At 43.5% G+C, this 23,915-nt stretch overlaps 1 protein-coding gene across 1 annotated transcript in view; it reads right to left on the bottom strand.

Annotated features, from left to right (window-relative positions):
• Window positions 1–3,305: 3,305 nt before the first annotated feature.
• The window catches only part of LOC141167505 (olfactory receptor 6B2-like), a 47,544-nt gene continuing 26,934 nt past the window's right edge, over window positions 3,306–23,915 (bottom strand). Inside the window, exon 2 of the mRNA XM_073654904.1 lies at window positions 3,306–4,217. Within this exon, the coding sequence (XP_073511005.1) occupies window positions 3,306–4,217 (912 nt within the window). The remainder of the gene's footprint in view (window positions 4,218–23,915) is intronic.

Raw genomic sequence — 23,915 nt, forward strand, 5'->3', positions numbered from 1 at the left:
AACAGATTGTATGCCCCCTTAAGGTCAATTTTAGAGAACCACTTGGCCCCCAATAACTGGTTAAACAGATCAGGAATCAATGGCAGTGGGTAAGGATTGCGTACCGTAATTTTGTTAATCTCACGAAAATCCAGACAAGGACGTAAACCGCCGTCCTTTTTTTTTACAAAAAAAAATCCAACCGCCACAGGAGACTTAGAGGGCCTAATGTGACCGGCGGCCAAACTTGTCTGTATGTATTCCTCCAAAGCCTTCCTCTCAGGAATAGTAAGGTTAAATAAACGACTTTTAGGAAGAGTCGCTCCAGGGACAAATTCAATAGAACAATCATAGTCTCTATGGGGAGGCAAAACCTGCGATTCTTTCTCAGAAAAAACTCTCCAAAAATCCTGAATAGGAACAGGCAATTCTCCCCTATCCAAAGCTGCAATACGCCCGTTACAACACTTGTCATAACATTTATGGCTCCAGGATTTAATTTCACTGGTAGACCAATCCAGTACAGGATTGTGAAATTTTAACCAGGGCAATCCCAATATTACTGGAGAAGGCAAGTTATTCAACACTACCAAATCCAATTTCTCATGGTGAACACCATTAATAGTGAGAGGAAATTCACAGACCTTGAGAGTAATATTCTTCAAAGGGGAACCATCCACAGAAACCACAGCAATGGGGGATGATAAAGGTTCAGATTTTAAATTGAGTTTTTCCACGAATCCCCCATCAATTACATTCAGTGTAGACCCGCAATCAACAAACACCCGAAATTCCATTAATTTTTCCTGAGCAATCGTGGAAGCAGCTAAAAATATACCCTTGGAATTTAAACAGGCAATACGGGCATGACTGACCATTTTTTTTTCTTTCTTCATACGAAGCTCACAGCCTTTAATCAAATGACCAGATTTTCCGCAATAGAAACACAAGCCTTCCGAAAAACGACGGTCTTTTTCTTGAGAGCGAGGTGCCACCGATCCAATCTCCATCGGTTCACCACTGTTAGTACACACATTATCATAACCAGAAACTGACATAGCAGAGGATTTGCTCTCATTAACCCTAGCACGCAGTCTTCTATCCACCCGTATAGCTAATTGCATAGCCTGTTGCAAATCCTCAGGTGTAGGATAAGCAATTAGCAGGTCTTTAACCCTTTCACTGAGCCCAGCAAGAAATAGACTTTTCAGAGCAGAATCGTTCCACCCTGTTTGAGTGGACCAACGACGAAAATGAGTACAATATTTTTCGACATTACCTGATCCTTGTTTTAAACGTCTCAACTCAGTCTCAGCTGATGCGACACGGTCAGGATCATCATATAATAGTCCTAAAGCAGAAAAAAAACTATCCACTGATCTGAAGCATGTATCACTAGGTTGCAAAGAAAAGGCCCACTCCTGAGGCTCTTTGCGCAAAAGTGACATTATGAACCCTACGCGCTGGGATTCATCCCCAGAGGACTTGGGTCTCAAACGAAAATACAATAAGCAAGCATTTTTAAATGAAAAAAATTCTCGATGTTCACCAAAAAATAAATCCGGCAAACATACCTTAGGCTCCAAGAAATATGCTCCAGGACAGTTACTCACGTGCTGACGGAGCTCGGCCACTTCCAGAGAGAGTCCCTGCAGGTGTTTAGCCAAATCCTGAACCGACACCATGATGGAACAAAAAAAATCTTTCCTTAGAGAATTTGCTGGCTGGACTTACTGTTATGTTCTGCTACCAGAGCTAAGGAAAGAGAGGAGATCTGTCCCTACGATAGAACTCAGCTGAATCCCTACGATGTAACAGGGAACCTGATCCTGCGATCAGACCTGCTAAAGTCCTAAGCTAGTCTGTACGAAGACCTATAGATGTGGGGGAGGAATCCCTACAAGTACTAAGGACTGGGAGGAATATGGGACACCTCCTAACAGAAATAGTAGCAGACAGACGAACAAACAAAATATATAGAACATAGAGGTCAGTAGACCAAGCAAACTAACAGAGCAAGACACAGAGCACAGGCTAGCTAGAAAGTAGATATACAATGAAGTCCAGCAAAGCCAGAAGGGCGGAGCAGGATTAAATAGGCCAACAAGGTCATGTGACCAGCAAAGGAAAAAAAACCTAACAGCAAGGTTCTAACAAATATGATGAAGAAGAAGAATATGAAGAAGATGAAGAAGTAGAATATGAAGAATGTAGAAAAAAGAATAATACGAAGAAGGTGAAGAAGAAGAAGGTGAAGAAGAAGTGGATGAAAAAGATGCTGAGGATGATGAAGGAGAAAGTGTGGGAGAAGTAAAAAAGAAGGTGAAGAGCATGGAAGTAGTGAAACATAAATATCTGACAAAATATAAAAATACTTAACATAGTTAATATTTCCGTAACTCAGAACATCTTAAAAAAATAGTAATTCCTGCTATTCCATTTGATTGGGCTAAACCTCTATGCCTTTATTGTCTCCCCCACCTCCCCCAATACATTCTACATTATTCTTAGTTGTTTTCCTTCATGTAGAATTAACCTACAAGGAAAGAAAGGGTTTATTTTAATTCCGATATTTATGTCCCATTGACTTGCATTGGTTTCCGGTATCGGAATCGGCGATATCCGATACTTTTTCGGTATCGGTCCGATCCAATCCGATCCGATATTTCCCGATATCGGAAGGTATCGCTCAACACTACTTATAATCCTAAAAATACAGAATGGACCAATGTCGCTGTAGGCCACAGCATCCAGAGGGGAAAAATGTGACCTGCTGTGATCCTGCTTTAGACTCATTATGCCAAAAGGAAAGCTATCTATTGAATATCAGGCTAGAACATTTGTCTTGTATCAAGTTCTTCATTGGAATACAAGTAACTGATATATAGCCAATAGATGTTATATGTGTCAACTAAAAAACTGGTAAAAATCAGAGTTGCCATTTTGGCTTTTTATTTCTTCTGGACAGCTTATCAAAAAATGAAGGAGAGACAATATTTTTTACGGACACTTTGGAAAACCATATTAAATCAATAATATTGTAAGTGCTACATATCTATAGTCTATAATTCTGATATGAAGACATGAGCTGAATTTACTATAAACTTAAAATGATGATAATTACAGTCATCATAATCTGTATAAGCTTCCTCAACTTCAAAAAAAATCACGAACACCTCAATTTTTTTTTACGGATGGGGCAAAAAAAGCTTTATTTTTACGGTCTGTCCTTAAAATTCTGGACGGTTGGCGATCATGCTATTAATTCTGTAGATGCAAAGAATCCAAATTATTATATAAATTTTAATAAATAAAAAAAATTACATTTAAATTATTTTTTTTACAGCTTCACTTATATTTTTGTTCCTTAGACTGTATATTATAGGATTGATGAAAGGAGTTAACATAGTATATAACAACGATATGAATTTGCTCATTGCAGATGTTTGTCCTTTTGTGGGAAAAATATAAACGCAGAACATGGTCCAGTAGAATATGGAGACGACAATGAGGTGGGAACTACAGGTGGAGAAGGCTTTCTGTCTACCGATACTGGATGGGATCCTTAATATGGCAACAATAATCTTCGTATATGATACAATTATTATTATGGTTGGGATCATTACTGTAGGAGAACCTAATAATATGGTTACAAGATAAACAATGAAGGTGTTGGAGCAGGCAACGTCCAGCAGAGGATTCATGTCACAGAAAAAATGGTCAATAATATTGGGACCACAAAATGTTAGCATTGATGTTGAGACAGATGGAGTGACTGCAAGGGAAAATCCACAAATCCAAGAGATGACGGCCAATTTCATACAACAAGTCTTTGTCATTATAGAAGCATAACGGAGGGGATTACAGATGGCCACATATCTGTCATAAGACATCACTGCGAGGAGAACGCATTCAAATGCTTCTGAGGCACAGAAGATATAAAGTTGTGTCATACAACCAATAAAAGTAATGGTTCTCCCACAATATAGAAAGATTTGAAGCATTTTAGGAACTACATTTGTAACCACCAATATGTCACCGATAGATAATTGTGAGATGAAGAAGTACATTGGAGTGTGGAGGTTCTTGCTGGTGGACACCAGGGCGATGATCAAGAGGTTTCCACATATTGTTCCACAGTAAAGCAATAGGAAAAGGCAGAATAGTAAAGTTCCTAAACTTTTGCTTGCTTGAAATCCTAGTAGGAAAAAAACTGTCACCACAGTAAGATTTCTTCCCTGTATTTAAAAGGAAAGGAAATAAGGCAGAACATTATTCAGTTCCTGTCGACATTAAGTCATATAGACATAAAGACACGCACCAATAAAATATTTTAGATATAACTGACACCAGCTAAATTTGTTGGCACTTGCATATATAAAATTATATACAGTACAGACCAAAAGTTTGGACACACCTTCTCATTTAAAGATTTTTCTGTATTTTCATGACTCTGAAAATTGTACATTCGCACTGAAGGCATCAAAACTATGAATTAACACATGTGGAGTTATATACTTTGCAAAAAAAGCGTGAAACAACTGAAAATATGTCTTATATTCTTGATTCTTCAAAGTAGCCACCTTTTGCTTTGATGACTGCTTTGCACACTCTTGGCATTCTCTTGATGAGATTCAAGAGGTAGTCACCGGAAATGGTTTTCACTTCACAGGTGTGCCCTTTCAGGTTTAATAAGTGGGATTTCTTTCCTTATAAATGGGGTTGGGACCGTCAGTTGTATTGTGCTGAAGTCAGGTGGATACACAGCTGATAGTCCTACTGAATAGACTGTTAGCTGCTTTTTTCTTGCCATAATACAAATTCTAAGTAAAGAAAAACGAGTGCTCATCATTGCTTTAAGAAATGAAGGTCAGTCAGTGTAAAAAATTGGGCAAACTTTGAAACTATCCCCAAGTGCAGTTGCAAAAACCATCAAGTGCTACAAAGAAACTGGCTGACATGAGGACCGCCCCAGGAAAGGAAGACCAAGAGTCACCTCTGCTTCTGAGGATAAGTTTATCCGAGTCACCAGCCTCAGAAATCGCAGGTTAACAGCAGCTCAGATTAGAGACTAGGTCAATGCCACACAGAATTCTAGCAGCAGACCCATCTCTACAACAACTGTTAAGAGGAGACTTTGTGCAGCAGGCCTTCATGGTAAAATAGCTGCTAGGAAACCACTGCTAAGGACAGGCAACAAGCAGAAGAGACTTCTTTGGGCTAAAGAACACAAGGAATGGGCATTAGACCAGTGGAAATCTGTGCTTTGGTCTGATGAGTCCAAATTTGAGATCTTTGGTTCCAACCACTGTCTTTGTGCGACGTCGAAAAGGTGAACGGATGGACTCTACATGCCTGGTTCCCACCGTGAAGCATGGAGGAGGAGGTGTGATGGTGTGGGGGTGCTTTGCTGGTGACACTGTTGGGGATTTATTCAAAATTGAAGGCATACTGAACCAGCATGGCTACCACAGCATCTTGCAGCGGCATGCTATTCCATCCAGTTTGCTTTTAGTTGGACCATCATTTATTTTTCAACAGGACAATGACCCCAAACACACCTCCAGGTTGTGTAAGAGCCATTTAACCAAGAAGGAGAGTGATGGGGTGCTACGCCAGATGACCTGGCCTCCACAGTCACCAGACATGAGCCCAATCGAGATGGTTTGGGGTGAGCTGGACCGCAGAGTGAAGGCAAAAGTGCCAACAAGTGCTAAGCATCTCTGGGAACTCCTTCAAGATTGTTGGAAGACCATTTCTGGTGACTACCTCTTGAAGCTCATCAAGAAAATGCCAAGAGTGTGCAAAGCAGTCATCAAAGCAAAAGGTGGCTACTTTGAAGAACCTCGAATATAAGACATATTTTCAGTTGTTTCACACTTTTTTGTTAAGTATATAATTCCACATGTGTTAATTCATAGTTTTGATGCCTTCAGTGTGAATGTACAATTTTCATAGTCATGAAAATACAGAAAAATCTTTAAATGAGAAGGTGTGTCCAAACTTTTGGTCTGCACTGTATATAAATATATTTAAATTACCTGATCATCACATCATTACCGGAACATTTTCCGTATTTGCATTTTCATATTTTGCTCCCCTTGTTCCCAGAGCCATAGCGTTTTTATTTTTTAAGTCAATATGGCCGTGTGAAGGCTTATTTTTTGCGGGACGAGTTGTACTTTTCAACGCCATTACTAGTTTTACCATATCATGTACGGGAAAACGGGAAAAAAATTCCAAGTGCTGTGAAATTTCAAAAAAAGTTCAATACCACAGATTTTTTTTTTGATTTTTTTTCCACGTTCTCTGAATGCTAAAACTGACCTGCCATTATTATTCTCCTGGTCATTACGAGTTCATAAACACCAAACATGTATAGGTTCCATTTTATTTAAGTGGTGAAAAAAAATTCCAAAGTTTGATAAAAAAAAATAAATAAATGGGGCAATTTTCCAAGACCCGTAGGGTCTCCATTTTTCGGGATCTGGGGCCAGGTGAGGGCTTATTTTTTGTGCGCCGGGCTGACGTTTTTGTTGGTCCCATTTTGGGGTAGATTCGATGTTTTGATCACCAGTTATTACATGTTATTGCAATGTTGCGGCGACCAAAAAAACATAATTCTGGCGTTGGGAATTTTTTTCTCATTACGCCATTTACCGATCGGATTAATTCTTCATTTATATTGATAGATCGGGCGATTCTTAACGCAGCAATACCAAATAAGTGTATGTGGGGTTTATTTTTTCTCATTTTATTTTTAATAGGGCAAAAGGGGGGTGATTTAAACTTTTTTATTTTTTAAATTTTTAAAGTATTTTTAAAAACATTTTTTTGAAACTTTTTGCATGCTTCTATAGTCTCCATAGGAGACTAGAAGCAGCAATTACCTGATCGACTCTGCTACATACAGATGATCAGCAGATCACCTCTATGTAGTACAAATGCTCCTGTGCTATGAGCGCTGACCACTAGGTGGCGCTCATAGCAATCTTTTCATGACAACCACTGGGGTGTGCTGCAGACCACGGGTTGTCATGCCGACCCATCAGTGACCCGCGATCACGTGACGGGGGTCACAGATAGGCGTGGCTAATGCCGCACTTCCGGCGCAGCGATGTTAAATGCCGCTGTCAGAGATTGACAGCGGCAATTAACTAGTTAACAGCCACGGGTGGATCACGATTCCACCCGCAGCTGTTGCGGGCACATGTCCGCTGTAATAATCAGCTGACATGTGCCCAGTTCAGTGCATGCTTAGCGCCGGAGCCCTCACTGATCCGGGTGTGATGACACAGGACGTACTAATATATCCTATGTCATAAAGGGGTTAAAAAGAAGGATGTAAAAGAATATTTATAATGGACTCGAACTCAATGATTTCAATAACAACCAGCTAATCCAGTTGTCTCAGTTTTGATGATTTAATCATACTAAGGGCTTGTTCACACGACCGTATAACGTGGTTGAGAGCAATCCGATTAAAAAAAGGGATTACACTCGGATCAATGTTATTCAGTGATGCAGTGCAGATCTGATTTTTTTTCTCAGTGTGAGAAAAAAATAGCAGCATGCTTCGATTTCACTCCGAAATCTGATGGGAGTGAGAAAAAAAAATCTAATGCCGATCAGACGATCTGTTTGACATCTGATTTTTATGAATACATTGCAATTCTATAAGATGTGAAACTGTAAATGGTCCTGTAAATGGTTAATAGCTGCTAAAGAAAAAAACCTGATTGTATGCAGGTGACATGTGAGAAAAAAATGGTCCCACTTTTCTAAATGAATATCGGACGGATTTTTTATATACTCGTGTGACCCTGGTATAAGGGTCTGACCCTCCACACGCTGGTGATCAAGGTGCTCAGCCAGCACAGGTACTATTGCGTTAAAAGGGTATTCCCATTTCCAAGATTCTATCCTAATATGAAGTAGGTGTATTAATAATAATATTAGCAAACACCTCCAATTAGAAATGTAGTATAGTTCTTCTGATACACTCTGTCATTTTTCCCCATGTAAAGGGCATTGCAGTAGCTTAGGTATCCATGATTACGAACACTAACAACTAACAATCACTATATGTGTGGATACCTAAGTTACTGCGATGCTCTGCTCATGGGTTAAACCACATAGATTTTCAGGAGAACTATACCACATTTCTAAATAGAGGTATTTGCTAATATTAATATTACACCTACTACATATTGGGATAGGATCTTAGAGATGGGAATACCAATTGAAGCTATCAAAAATAAACTGACACCGTGTCCATTAGATCATTGATTGAAGGACAGAGATTAGAGATACTAAAGCACAAGAGGCAGCAAAAAATCTCTGAAATCTTCTTTAAACCCCTTTTCTATAATTAATGATAAAGGAGAAGTTTATTTTTTAATGCTTTTTTTGTTAGTTATGTTTTGTGTAGTGGTCCACATATCATTAGTTTGTATACAGCAGATACAGTATATGCCAAAAAGTTTTTTTTGTTATACACATCTTTGTAATATTTAGCCAAAATACAACCAAACAGGTATGTTACAAATCTTATACTGCCATCACAATACCAGGGACACACAACATTTATGGCACCAGCAGCTGAATTTTATGGCTCGGTACTTTGTTGGCCCAATAACTTTAATGTATATTAGTTATGACTAAAATGTGAAGTACAAAGGTCGAGAAAATTGTAACAAAGCTGGACCTTGTTGAGAAGAGTCAAAAACCAAAGAATAAGTAGTGAGGAAAACTATTGTCACAAAGCAAGACCATTACTGAGTGAGATGCTGAAGATGGGCAGACATACTTACAAAGTCTTGAAATTGGAAAAAAATCATTTAAACTGAAAAGGAAGCAATGTATAAAGGTTTAGTGAATTAAAATGTGTGAAATACACAAAGCTGTCGATGAGAGGGAAGACCACCATACAGATTGAAAACTGGCATCCCTTGAAATACCATAAAATTTTATCGAGAACATTTTCTTGGATAATTTGCTTAGTGACTGTTTGCAATCGGCAAAAATATCACCAATTGTGGCGAAATAAAAAACACAGTTTGTGTCAAGAAATGATTCTTTGAAGGTCTTCCTGCATCTCCACCATCTCCAAAACTAGTGACTGAGAAAGTCTATCCAATGAAGACAATGTCAAATGACCTACAGAATAAAGCTTTATTCTTACAGTAATGTGTCTCACCAACTCTTAGGTATTGTATATCTGCATTATATATCATAAGCTAAATTAATAAATGAGAATATTTGGAATTACTGGTCTCAATGCCTGTAAGGGTCCATGACAGTACTTACATCAAGTGTATCCATGATCTTCTACTGATAAGAATAATGTAAGTTGATGGAATTTTTCTTAATCCATTTAAATTAAATTATCAAAGTGAAAGAAAATTTTCTCAAATAAACCAACGTGGGCGATGATGTGTGATTATCAGCCTTATAATGGAGCATGAGGACCTCTATATATACCCTGATGACAGACGGGAATTGTAGATATTGTTGCATCTTATATCTCATGCGTCTCAGTCTACTGAGAAAATAAAATGGAGTAGTAAAAAGATAATTGTCCCCATGATCACTCAGCTCATTTACTCCTAGAAAAAAAATTGAATTAGATTCAGGTCGTTGCAGAAAAAAAAAATAATACATTTATTATTTTATTCTTTGAAGGCCTAATATACAGTACAGACCAAAAGTTTGGACACTCCTTCTCATTTAAAGATTTTTCTGTATTTTCATGACTATGAAAATTGTACATTCACACTGAAGGCATCAAAACTATGAATTAACACATGTGGAATTATATACTTAACAAAAAAGTGTGAAACAATGAAAATATGTCTTATATTCTAGGTTCTTCAAAGTAGCCATCTTTTGCTTTGATGACTGCTTTGCACACTCTTAGCATTCTATTGATGAGCTTCAAGAGGTAGTCACTAGTGATGAGCGAGCACTAAAATGCTCCGTTACTCGTTGCTTGGGTCAAGCAAATTGGAATACTCGGGTGCTCGACCCGAGCAACGAGCCCAATGTAAGTCTATGGGAAACTCGACCATTTTTCAGGCGGCTCTCCACGGCAGTCTGCAGAGGGCCTGAAAATTGCCCAAATCTATGAAAACAGTGCTCAAATGACATGGGAACAGCATGGGGAAGACCCCTGGAAGCATCTCTGACTCCCAGATCACTGCTGTCAACAACGTTGTCAGAGTATTTCGCCACTTTTACGGACTCACAATAAAACATACAAAAACGAAACCAAATTGGATTTTCCTGGGAAATATGTTAAGGAACATCCTTTCCAGGGTAATGACTTGTATATAAGGCAAAATAAATAACCAAAAACAAAAATACTGCTCCACACCTTGGGCTATGTTCACACGTAGCGTTTTTTATGCGTTTTTGCACTTTTGCATTGCTTTCAACCAAGACAAATGCATTCACCAGGAAATGTCATTTTAACATTTTACAACCTTATCTGGCCATGTGGCATGTGACACATGCATACAGTGCAGAAAAGACATGGGAACAGCATGGGGAAGGCCTCTGGAAGCATCTCTGACTCCCATGTAACGGCCTAAATGTGTGCCCATCTTAAGTGATCCTTGGCGCATGCGAAAATGCCTCCCGCCATGCACCTGTCATTGCAGACATGCAACAAACACCATCCACGTCCTTGTCCCAGTGCAGCGTTCAGTTGTTCCTACCCCATTTCTTGGAATGCAAGCGCAAGTATGCAGCCAGCCACCCACCCTCCAACATGCTGCAATGCTATACTGCAAATTTTTGACAGATGCTTGCACTTGAAATATGGCCTTTTTGGCTCGTGGAGGCGGAAGCTATTCAAAACCTCATGCCGGCAGCGGCCGGGTGTCCCTGCTCGGTCCTCAGCCACTACTATATTTCCTGGTATCGCCTCCACCTTCCACAAGCACGGGTCCCACAACATTACCCATGCCCTCCCCAGTGAACTTACTGAGAAGGACCGCCTAACCACAAACATGTGAACAGGTGAATGTGGCCAGGGACGGTACGGAGGCAGTCCACAACTTTTTTTTGCTAAGAGTTTTATTTAGCGCGATGAAAGGACTGGCATTGAGGGAAACCGTTTCTACCCTGAGTGTAATTTCTCCCAGGAAGTCCCGTAATTGAGCTTGCTGCAGAAGCAATGGCAGCTCGTCCAACAACAACTCGCCCTTGTCGTTGGTGCTTTGACACACACACATGTTTCTTTGCACATTTATTTTCTTGAATACAGAGTTGGACAATGGCCTGATCTGTAATGCATTTTGAGAAATAACATGCATAAGCATGGCCGATCCACATAAAAAAAGCAGCCATCGAGTGTCCGGGAACTTTCCCCCACACTTTTCTTAGCCAGGGCTGCTTTTCGGCAGGGTGGGACGGGCCCACCACAGAACCGGAGACTCCACCGGCAGGCCCTGGCTTTTCCTTCAGGAGAGTTCATAGTGCCGAGGTGAGGCCATGATGATGATAGAGGCTACCATCTGCTTCGTTTTCTGTTACTTGGAATACAAGTGCAAGTATGCAGCCAGCCACTAGAGTTGAGCGGTGTTCGACTCGAACTATTCGCCAATATCAAATTCGAGCTGTTTTAGACGGTGTTCAAGCCGTTCGGCGAACACGAACAATTTGAAAAAAGTTTGGCTGTTCGAGGTTATGTTCGATAACTTTTCGTGCAACAAAATCATAACTGGATTTTTTCTCATTAATGCTGAAAATTAATGTTAATACGCAGTTTGAGTGTACAGCGGGGCGAGGGGAGGGGCAGGGGATGGATCTCTGCATAAATAATGAAGATCTCCGATCTCCATTTTTTTTTCTCTTTCCCGCATTTACAGTGGGGAGGTGCAATCTGTCAGCCTATCAGCAGCACACAAACGGAGAGAAGTGCTTTTTTTCACACAAGCAAGGGCATGTGTCATTGGCAGTGTATGTCACATGTCCTTGCCCTATAAGACCCAGCCATTTTCCCCGTCGCCACCATTTTCTCACTGCTGCAGCTGTTTGTTAGACGGCACCGCTGTTGCTGTGTGCGCTATACTTTCAGTGTTAATTTCAAGCCAATTTTCGCACAAATCTACAGATAGCTTGGGAGTAGTTGTGATTGCAGTCCTTTTGAGGACTAGGTTACATCATTTCCTACGACTTTTATCAGGCAGGTCTGTGCTCTTTAATAGATAGGTTGGGAGTGAAGACTAATTGTAATTGCAGTTCTTTTGAGGGGTAGGTTACATCAGTTCCTATCACTTTTTGCCAGGCAGGTCTGTGCCAGTGCTGTGCAAGTTTTTTTCACAGAATTTGGCTAAATCTAGCAAAGCAAATCCTTTTTGGCCTCATGCAGTGTGTGTTAGTCAGTGGAGTAGCCTATCTGTATGGCAAGCTACACCAACTGTGTATAGAATACAATTTTTTTTACTGCACCTAGTGAAGTAAAACCTTTTGGGCATAGCATCATTCTATTAGTACATCTATACTAACGTCCACCAGGTTGCAAATTCAAAATTATTTTTATCTGCATCTAGCTCTGAAAAAATATTTTGGGTTCGGCTTGTAGCAGTGTGTGGGACTTGTTCTATTAGTCCATCTAAACTAACTTCCACCAGATTGCAAATTCAAAATAATTTTTATCTGCATCTAGCTCTGAAAAAATATTTGGGCTTGGGCTTGTAGCAGTGTGTGGGACTTGTTCTATTAGTCCATCTATACTAACCTCCACCAGGCTGCAAATTCAAAATAATTTTTATCTGCATCTAGCTCTGAAAAAATATTTGGGCATCGGCATGTAGCAGTGTGTGGGACTTGTTCTATTAGTCCATCTATACTAACCTCCACCAGGTTGCAAATTCAAAATAATTTTTAGCTGCATCTTGCCTGTAAACTAATTTTGGGCATATTAGCAGTGTGTGGTACTCATTCTATTAGGCCATCTATACGAAGCTCAACAAGCTTTCAAATTACTAATAATTTTTAGCTGCATCTAGCCCGGAAAAAAATTTTCTTCCCAATAGTGGTAGCAATAGAAATATGGGGCGCGATCCTGGCTAAAAAAATATACGCTTCATAACAAAAAACACCAGCCTAGCGCACTGCATTAATAAGATGGCATCATCGACTCTGCCGTCTATGCCGGCTAGCATTCCTGTGCCTAAAACACAATGTATGGGTCCGCGCTAGCCACGATGATGAGGGGTCTAAAGCTGCTGCTAATGCTTTATCACAATTCAATTGGCAGATTTTCACAGAGCTCCTCCCCAACGCACACCCATCGGGCAACAGTTGCCCACCCTCCGTATGGGATCTAGTGGCGAATAGTTGATGCCATTAATCAGAGCGTCAGTTGCCCCGTCAACGTGGCAAGCATACGGTAAGGCATGGGAAGAGTGGACACGACTAGTAGCAGGCAGACGGGGTGACCAATGTGAACAAGCCAGATTACAAGTCACCATAGAATTTCTCCACCAGCTATTGATGAGGGGCATATCGGGTGAATCAGAGCAGAGGTGTCTGACTGGAGTAGCATTTCACTTCCAACTACAGAAATGGGGAGATGTGACAGAGAGATTCATCATCAGTAGTGTTGAGCGATACCTTCCGATATCGGGAAATATCGGATCGGATTGGATCGGACCGATACCGAAAAAGTATCGGATATCGCCGATTCCGATACCGGAAACCAATGCAAGTCAATGGGACATAAATATCGGAACTAAAATAAACCCTTTCTTTCCTTGTAGGTTATTTCTACATGAAGGAAAACAACTAAGAATAATGTAGAATGTATTGGGGGAGGTGGGGGAGACAATAAAGGCATAGAGGTTTAGCCCAGTCAAATGGAATAGCAGGAATTACTATTTTTTTATTATGTTCTGAGTTACGGAAATATTAACTATGTTAAGTATTTTTATATTTTGTCAGATATTTATGTTTCACTACTTCCATGCTCTTCACCTTCTTTTTTACTTCTCCCACACTTTCTCCTTCATCATCCTCAGCATCTTTTTCTTCCACTTCTTCTTCACCTTCTTCTTCTTCACCTTCTTCGTATTATTCTTTTTTTTACATTCTTCATATTCTACTTCTTCATCTTCTTCATATTCTTCTTCTTCATCATATTCTTATTTGTGACAGGCATTCCTGTAGTTGTTATCTATAAAAGGTTGGACATTACACCTTTCGTTCTGCCCGTCACAAAAGATTTACAACAGGATTTGTCCGCGTTCAGTTTGGCCTGCAGCAGCAGGTCTTTTCCAGGGGCACCACGAGGAGGAACGGACTCACCCCCATACACTGTTTAGTCATCTTCTGCTTATAATTTAGATATTATCTTTTGCTCTGATTTTTAGTCTTATGCTTAATGTTCTTCCGCTTTTTGTTCTGCAGCTTCTTGTATTTCTGCTTCTTGGTTTTCTGTCTCTTGTTCTTCTGTATCTTGGTGCTTGTCTTCTCTTTTTTGTCTTCTTGGTCAACTTCTTCAGGGTCATCTTCTTGGTCTTCTTCGGGGTGGTCTTCAGGGTCGTCGTCTTCGGGGGTCCTCGTCTTCGGGGTCCTCGTCTTCTTCGGGTTGGTCTTCTGGGTCCTCGTCTTCGGGGTCCTCGTCTTCTTCGGGGTGGTCTTCAGGGTCCTCGTCTTCTTCGGGGTGGTCTTCAGGGTCCTCGTCTTCTTCGGGGTGGTCTTCAGGGTCCTCGTCTTCAGGGTCATTGTCTTCGGGGTCCTCGTCTTCTTAGGGTTGGTCTTCAGGGTCCTCGTCTTCAGGGTCCTCGTCAGGGAGATCCAGAGTGATTACCAAGAACCACTTCAAAAAGCTTGAACTTTGAAATGTAGCAGAAGGTACAAGAAAGCTGAGGAACTACCGAGGACCAGCTGACGGTACTGGAACCCGGATGGGTAGCAGAAGGTACAAGAGCCAATGGAACTACTGAGGACCAGCTGACGGTACTGGAACCCGGATGGGTAGCAGAAGGTACAAGAGCCAATGGAACTACCGAGGACCAGCTGATGTTACTGGAACTCGGTTACTAAGCAGGAGGTACCTGTGCCAGAAAGCACTACCAAGGACCAGCAGACGTTGGTGGAACTTGGATACCGAGAAGGAGGCACCTAATCCAAAGGCACTGCCGAGAACCAGCTGACGGTACCGGAACCCGGATGGGTAGCAGAAGGTACCCATGTAAAAAAAAGTTCAAGGCCGCGTGCCGGCTGCAGTTACCAAAACCCACAGTCCTACAGGGGGTGCTTGTCCTTTTGGCACTATGGAACCAGCCTTCATTGCCAGATCCCGCAGCCCACATAGGAGTCACCTAAACTGCAGGCACCATAGAGTCGGCTAACCCGACCGCAACACGACAGGACAACGCATTGGAGGCAAAGTGACGTTGACACTACCCGGAAACAGCTGGCGTGCTGGAACCAGGCTGGGCAGGAGGGAGTACCCGTGCCAAAGACACTGCCGAGAACCAGCTGACGGTACTGGAACCCGGATGGGTAGCAGAAGATACAAGAGCAAATGGAACTACCGAGGACCAGCTGACGGTACTGGAACCCGGATGGGTAGCAGAAGGTACAAGAGCCAATGGAACTGCCGAGAACCAGCTGGCGGTGCTGGAGCCCAGGGAAAATACTAAAAACAGAGGAGCCAGAGGTGTATTTGGAGGAGGTTTTAAATCCGTAGTACAGTGGATGTGGACAAAGCAGGAGAATTTACCGGACACACAGCAGGGGATCAGCTGACGTTACTGAACCCCAATAACACTGGAGCAAGCGTTGACTGTGCAGACGGCACTTCTGAGCAGCAACTAGCGGTATTGGAGCCCAGGGTAAATACTAAAAATGGAGGAGCCAGAGGTGTAATTGGAGCAAGTTTTAAATAAGTAGCACAGTGAATATGGACAGAGCAGGAGAAATTGCCGTGAACACAGCAGGGGAACAGCTGACGTTACCGAACCCCAATAACACCGCAGCAAGTGTTGACTGTGCAGATGGCACTTCCGAGCGCCAACTGGCGGTGCTGGAGCCCAGGGATAAGAATGAAAACAGAGGAGCCAGAGGTGTAATTGGAGCAACTTTAAAATGTGTAGTACAGTGGATGTGGACAAAGCAGGAGAAATTGCCGTCCGTACAGCAGGGGAACAGCTGACGTTACCGAACCCCAATAACACGGCAGCAAGTGTTGACTGTGCAGACGGCACTTCTGAGCAGCAACTAGCGGTATTGGAGCCCAGGGTAAATACTAAAAACGGAGGAGCCAGAGGTGTAATTGGAGCAAGTTTTAAATAAGTAGCACAGTGAATATGGACAGAGCAGGAGAAATTGACGTGAACACAGCAGGGGAACAGCTGACGTTACTGAACCCCAATAACATGGTAGCAAGTGTTGACTGTGCAGACGGCACTTCCGAGCGCCAACTGGCGGTGTTGGAGCTCAGGGATAATACTGAAAACAGAGGAGCCAGAGGTGTATTTGGAGGAGGTTTTAAATCAGTAGTACAGTGGATGTGGACAGAGCAGGAGAAATTGCCGTCCACACAGCAGGGGAACAGCTGACGTTACTGAACACCAATAACACGGCAGCAAGTGTTGACTGTGCAGACGGCACTTCCGAGCGCCAACTGGCGGTGCTGGAGCCCAGGGATAAGAATGAAAACAGAGGAGCCAGAGGTGTAATTGGAGCAACTTTAAAATGTGTAGTACAGTGGATGTGGAAAAACCAGGAGAAATTGCCGTCCGTACAGCAGGGGAACAGCTGACGTTACCGAACCCCAATAACACGGCAGCAAGTGTTGACTGTGCAGACGGCACTTCTGAGCAGCAACTAGCGGTATTGGAGCCCAGGGTAAATACTAAAAACGGAGGAGCCAGAGGTGTAATTGGAGCAAGTTTTAAATAAGTAGCACAGTGAATATGGACAGAGCAGGAGAAATTGCCGTGAACACAGCAGGGGAACAGCTGACGTTACCGAACCCCAATAACACCGCAGCAAGTGTTGACTGTGCAGACGGCACTTCCGAGCGCCAACTGGCGGTGCTGAAGCCCAGGGATAAGAATGAAAGCAGAGGAGCCAGAGGTGTAATTGGAGCAACTTTAAAATGTGTTGTACAGTGGATGTGGACAAAGCAGGAGAAATTGCCGTCCGTACAGCAGGGGAACAGCTGACGTTACCGAACCCCAATAACACGGCAGCAAGTGTTGACTGTGCAGATGGCACTTCTAAGCAGCAACTAGCGGTATTGGTGCCCAGGGTAAATACTAAAAACGGAGGAGCCAGAGGTGTAATTGGAGCAAGTTTTAAATAAGTAGCACAGTGAATATGGACAGAGCAGGAGAAATTGCCGGGAACACAGCAGGGGAACAGCTGACGTTACTGAACCCCAATAACATGGTAGCAAGTGTTGACTGTGCAGACGGCACTTCCGAGCGCCAACTGGCGGTGTTGGAGCTCAGGGATAATACTGAAAACAGAGGAGCCAGAGGTGTATTTGGAGGAGGTTTTAAATCAGTAGTACAGTGGATGTGGACAGAGCAGGAGAAATTGCCGTCTGCACAGCAGGGGAACAGCTGACGTTACTGAACCCCAATAACACGGCAGCAAGTGTTGACTGTGCAGACGGCACTTCCGAGCGCCAACTGGCGGTGCTGGAGCCCAGGGATAAGAATGAAAACAGAGGAGCCAGAGGTGTAATTGGAGCAACTTTAAAATGTGTAGTACAGTGGATGTGGACAAAGCAGGAGAAATTGCCGTCCGTACAGCAGGGGAACAGCTGACGTTACCGAACCCCAATAACACGGCAGCAAGTGTTGACTGTGCAGACCGCACTTCTGAGCAGCAACTAGCAGTATTGGAGCCCAGGGTAAATACTAAAAACGGAGGAGCCAGAGGTGTAATTGGAGCAAGTTTTAAATAAGTAGCACAGTGAATATGGACAGAGCTGGAGAAATTGCCGTGAACACAGCAGGGGAACAGCTGACGTTACCGAACCCCAATAACACCGCAGCAAGTGTTGACTGTGCAGACGGCACTTCCGAGCGCCAACTGGCGGTGCTGGAGCCCAGGGATAAGAATGAAAACAGAGGAGCCAGAGGTGTAATTGGAGCAACTTTAAAATGTGTAGTACAGTGGATGTGGACAAAGCAGGAGAAATTGCCGTCCGTACAGCAGGGGAACAGCTGACGTTACCGAACCCCAATAACACGGCAGCAAGTGTTGACTGTGCAGACAGCACTTCCGAGCACCAACTGGCGGTGCTGGAGCCCAGGGTTAAGAATAAAAATAGATAGGAGCCAGAGGTGTAATTGGAGAAAGTTTTAAATAAGTAGCACAGTGAATATGGACAGAGCAGGAGAAATTGCCGTGAACACAGCAGGGGAACAGCTGACGTTACCGAACCCCAATAACACGGCAGCAAGTGTTGACTGTGCAGACGGCACTTCCGAGCGCCAACTGGCGGTGCTGGAGCCCAGGGATAAGAATAAAAATAGAGAGGAGCCAGAGGTGTAATTGGAGCAAGTTTTAAATAAGTAGCACAGTGAATATGGACAGAGCAGGAGAAATTGCCGTGAACACAGCAGGGGAACAGCTGACGTTACTGAACCCCAATAACACGGCAGCAAGTGTTGACTGTGCAGACGGCACTTCCGAGCGCCAACTGGCGGTGTTGGAGCTCAGGGATAATACTGAAAACAGAGGAGCCAGAGGTGTAATTGGAGCAACTTTAAAATCTGTAGTAGTGAGAATGTGGACAGAGCAGGAGAAATTGCCGTCCGCACAGCAGGGGAACAGCTGACGTTACTGAACCCCAATAACATGGTAGCAAGTGTTGACTGTGCAGACGGCACTTCCGAGCGCCAACTGGCGGTGTTGGAGCTCAGGGATAATACTGAAAACAGAGGAGCCAGAGGTGTAATTGGAGCAACTTTAAAATCTGTAGTAGTGAGAATGTGGACAGAGCAGGAGAAATTGCCGTCCACACAGCAGGGGAACAGCTGACGTTACTGAACCCCAATAACATGGTAGCAAGTGTTGACTGTGCAGACGGCACTTCCGAGTGCCAACTGGTGGTGTTGGACCTCAGGGATAATACTGAAAACAGAGGACCCAGAGGTGTAATTGGAGCAACTTTAATATCTGTAGTAGTGAGAATGTGGACAGAGCAGGAGAAATTGCCGTCCGCACAGCAGGGGAACAGCTGACGTTACCGAACCCCAATAACATGGTAGCAAGTGTTGACTGTGCAGACGGCACTTCCGAACACCAACTGGCGGTGTTGGAGCTCAGGGATAATACTGAAAACAGAGGAGCCAGAGGTGTAATTGGAGCAACTTTAAACTCTGTAGTAGTGAGAATGTGGACAGAGCAGGAGAAATTGCCGTCCGCACAGCAGGGGAACAGCTGACGTTACTGAACCCCAATAACACTGCAGCAAGTGTTGACTGTGCAGACGGCACTTCCGAGCGCCAACTGGCGGTGTTGGAGCTCAGGGATAATACTGAAAACAGAGGAGCCAGAGGTGTAATTGGAGCAACTTTAAAATCTGTAGTAGTGAGAATGTGGACAGAGCAGGAGAAATTGCCGTCCGCACAGCAGGGGAACAGCTGACGTTACTGAACCCCAATAACATGGTAGCAAGTGTTGACTGTGCAGACGGCACTTCCGAGCGCCAACTGGCGGTGTTGGAGCTCAGGGATAATACTGAAAACAGAGGAGCCAGAGGTGTAATTGGAGCAACTTTAAAATCTGTAGTAGTGAGAATGTGGACAGAGCAGGAGAAATTGCCGTCCGCACAGCAGGGGAACAGCTGACGTTACTGAACCCCAATAACATGGTAGCAAGTGTTGACTGTGCAGACGGCACTTCCGAGCGCCAACTGGCGGTGTTGGAGCTCAGGGATAATACTGAAAACAGAGGAGCCAGAGGTGTAATTGGAGCAACTTTAAAATCTGTAGTAGTGAGAATGTGGACAGAGCAGGAGAAATTGCCGTCCGCACAGCAGGGGAATGGCTGACGTTACTGAACAACAATAACATGGTAGCAAGTGTTGACTGTGCAGACGGCACTTCCGAGCGCCAACTAGCGGTGTTGGAGCTCAGGGATTACAGTTCAGGTGGTAGAAACATGAACAGAACAGGAGACCTGGATACTGTTGCCAACCAATTATTTATTCTGGAAGAGGACTGGCAAATTCATGAGAGATCCAGGCCTTGTTCATTTTGAGAAAAGTAAGCCGGTCAACGTTATCGGAGGATAGTCGCATCCGACGGTCTGTTAGTAAACCACCTGCGGCACTAATGACGCGTTCCGATAATACACTAGCAGCAGGGCAAGCTAGCACCTCCAGTGCATACTGACTAAGCTCTGGCCATGTATCCAGCTTACAGACCCAAAACTTGAAGGGAGAAGAGCCGTCTGGGAGTACACTAAGAGGGCAAGACATGTAGTCTGTCACCATCTGACGGAAACGTTGCCTCCTGCTGACTGGAGCCGTCTATGATGGTGTAGACATTTGTGGCGGCGGGGACACAAAACTTTGCCACATTTCAGCCATACTGGTCTTGCCTTGTGCTGAGGCGCTGCTTCTGCTCCCTCTTTGTGCAGAGCTTCCTCCACTGCCTCGACGCACTGTGCTGCTTTGTAAAGCACTAGCAGCACTGCTCTCGGTTGGAATGGAGAACATGATGGAATGCACCAGTGCGTCTTGGTACTCCCGCATTTTACGCTCCCGGTTCAACGGTGTTATGAGGCTTTGTAAGTTGTCCCGGTAGCGAGGATCTAGGAGGGTGGACACCCAATAATCAGCCGTGTTGAGAATGTGGGCGATGCGGCGGTCGTTTCTCAGGCACTGCAGCATGAAATCAACCATGTGCTGCAGACTGCCAACTGGCCAAGAAACGCTGTCCCCTGCTTGAGGCGTGATCTCTGCCTGCTCTGCATCACCCCACCCTCGCTCTAGATACTGACTACTAGAGCATTGTGTACCTCCCTCCTCTGGACAGATGTCTTCCTCATCCATTGACTCCTCCTCATCCTCCTCACAAAGTGTCCCCTGCCTAGGCCTTTGTGAGGAACCACGTTGCGCAGACTGTAGAGAAGCAGATGGCATTTGTGACTCCTTATCCTCCACCTCTTCCAAAACCTCGTCCCTTAGTGCTTGCAGTGTTTTTTCAAGCAGGCAGATAAGGGGGATAGTCATGCTGACTAGTGCATCATCTGCACTCGCCATCCGCGTGGAATAATCGAAGGCACGCAAAACGTGGCAAATGTCCTTCATAGAGGCCCACTCAGTGGTGGTGAAGTGTGAACGGCGTGCACTGCGACTTGTTTGCGCCTGCTGCAGCTGGTACTCCATTACTGCTGCCTGCTGCTCACACAACCTCTCCAACATATGTAACGTTGAATTCCACCTGGTGGGTAGGTCACATATGATGCGATGTTCCGGAAGACATAATCGGCGCTGCAGAGCTGCAATGCGTGATCTTGCATTGCTGGAACGCCGCAAGTGAGCGCACTCTATGCGGACCTTGTGAAGCAGTGCATCAAGATCCGGATAGTCCCTCAAAAAACTCTGCACGACCAAGTTGAGCACATGTGCCAGACATGGGATGTGAGTGAGGTTGCCTAGGCCCAGAGCTGCCACCAGATTTCGGCCATTGTCACACACTACCATGCCTGGCTGGAGATTCGCTGGCACAAACCACACGTCACTCTGCTGCTTGATGGCATTCCAGAGCTCCTGCGCTGTGTGGCTTCGATTCCCCAAAGAAATTAATTTTAATACGGCCTGTTGACGTTTGGCCACGGCTGTGCTCATATCGGTCATCATAACAGGTAACCGTTCACGGGTCGATGTGGAGGTAGACCGTGACTAGAGATGAGCGTTGTTCTACTCGAACTGTTCGCCAATCTCAAATTCGAGCTGTTTTGGGCGGTGTTCGAGCCGGTCGGCGAACACGAACAATTTGAGAAAAATTCGGCTGTTCGAGGTTATGTTCGATAACTGTTCGTGCACCAAAATCATAACTGGATTTTTTCTCAGTAATGATGAAAATTAATGTTAATACGCAGTTTGAGTGTACAGCGGGGCGGGGGGAGGGGCAGGGGATGGATCTCTGCAGGAACAATGAAGATCTCCATTTTTTTTTCTCTTTCCCGCATTTGCAGTGGGGAGGTGCATTCTGTCAGCCTATCAGCAGCGCACACACGGAGCGAAGTGCTTTTTTTCACACAAGCAAGGGCATGTGTGATTGGCAATGTATGTCACATGTCCTTGCCCTATAAGACCAAGCCATTTTCCCCGTCGCCACCATTTTCTCACTGCTGCAGCTGCGTGTTAGACGGCACCGCTGTTGCTGTGTGCGCTATACCTTGTTAATTTCAAGCCAATTTTCGCACAAATATACAGATAGCTTGGGAGTAGGGAATAGTTGTAATTGCAGTCCTTTTAAGGACTAGGTTACAGCATTTCCTACGACTTTTATCAGGCAGGTCTGTGCTCTTAAATAGATAGATTGTGGGAGTAAAGACTAATTGTAATTGGAGTCCTTTTCAGGACTAGGTTACATCAGTTCCTATCAGTTTTTGCCAGGCAGGTCTGTGCCAGTGCTGTGCAAGTTTTTTTCACAGCATTTGGCTGAATCTAGCAAAGCTAATCCTTTTTGGCCTATTGCAGAGTGTGTTAGTCAGTGGAGTAGCCTATCTGTGTTGCAAGATATACCACCTGTGTATAGAATACCAATTTTTTTACTGCACCTAGTGAAGTAAAATCTTTTGGGCATAGCATCATTCTTTTAGTCCATCTATACTGACCTCCATCAGGTTGCAAACTGAATATAATTTTTTTCTGCATCTAGCTCTGAAAAAATATTTGGGCTTCTAGCAGTGTGTGGGACTTGGTCTATTAGTCCATCTATACTGACCTCCATCAGGTTGCAAATTAAAAATAATTTTTTTCTTCATTTAGCTCTGAAAAAATATTTGGGCTTCTAGCAGTGTGTGGGACTTGTTCTATTAGTCCTTCTATACTGACCTCCAGCAGGTTGCAAATTGAATATAATTTTTTTCTGCATCTAGCTCTGAAAAAATATTTGGGCTTCTAGCGGTGTGTGGGACTTGGTCTATTAGTCCATCTATACTGACCTCCATCAGGTTGCAAATTAAAAATATTTTTTTTCTTCATTTATCTCTGAAAAAATATTTGGGCTTCTAGCAGCGTGTGGGACTTGTTCTATTAGTCCATCTATACTGACCTCCATCAGGTTGCAAATTGAATAAAAAAAATTTCTGCATCTAGCTCTGAAAAAATATTTGGGCTTCTAGCGGTGTGTGGGACTTGGTCTATTAGTCCATCTATACTGACCTCCATCAGGTTGCAAATTAAAAATAATTTTTTTCTGCATCTAGCTCTGAAAAAATATTTGGGCTTCTAGCAGTGTGTGGGACTTGGTCTATTAGTCCATCTATACTGACCTCCATCAGGTTGCAAATTAAAAATAATTTTTTTCTTCATTTAGCTCTGAAAAAATATTTGGGCTTCTAGCAGTGTGTGGGACTTGTTCTATTAGTCCTTCTATACTGACGTCCAGCAGGTTGCAAATTGAATATAATTTTTTTCTGCATCTAGCTCTGAAAAAATATTTGGGCTTCTAGCGGTGTGTGGGACTTGGTCTATTAGTCCATCTATACTGACCTCCATCAGGTTGCAAATTAAAAATAATTTTTTTCTGCATCTAGCTCTGAAAAAATATTTGGGCTTCTAGCAGTGTGTGGGACTTGGTCTATTAGTCCATCTATACTGACCTCCATCAGGTTGCAAATTAAAAATAATTTTTTTCTGCATCTAGCTCTGAAAAAATATTTGGGCTTCTAGCAGTGTGTGGGACTTGGTCTATTAGTCTATCTATACTGACCTCCATCAG

Source organism: Phyllobates terribilis, unplaced genomic scaffold (assembly GCF_046119375.1).
Source record: "Phyllobates terribilis strain yellow unplaced genomic scaffold, ASM4611937v1 Scaffold_11__3_contigs__length_659146591, whole genome shotgun sequence".
Lineage (NCBI taxonomy): Eukaryota > Metazoa > Chordata > Amphibia > Anura > Dendrobatidae > Phyllobates > Phyllobates terribilis.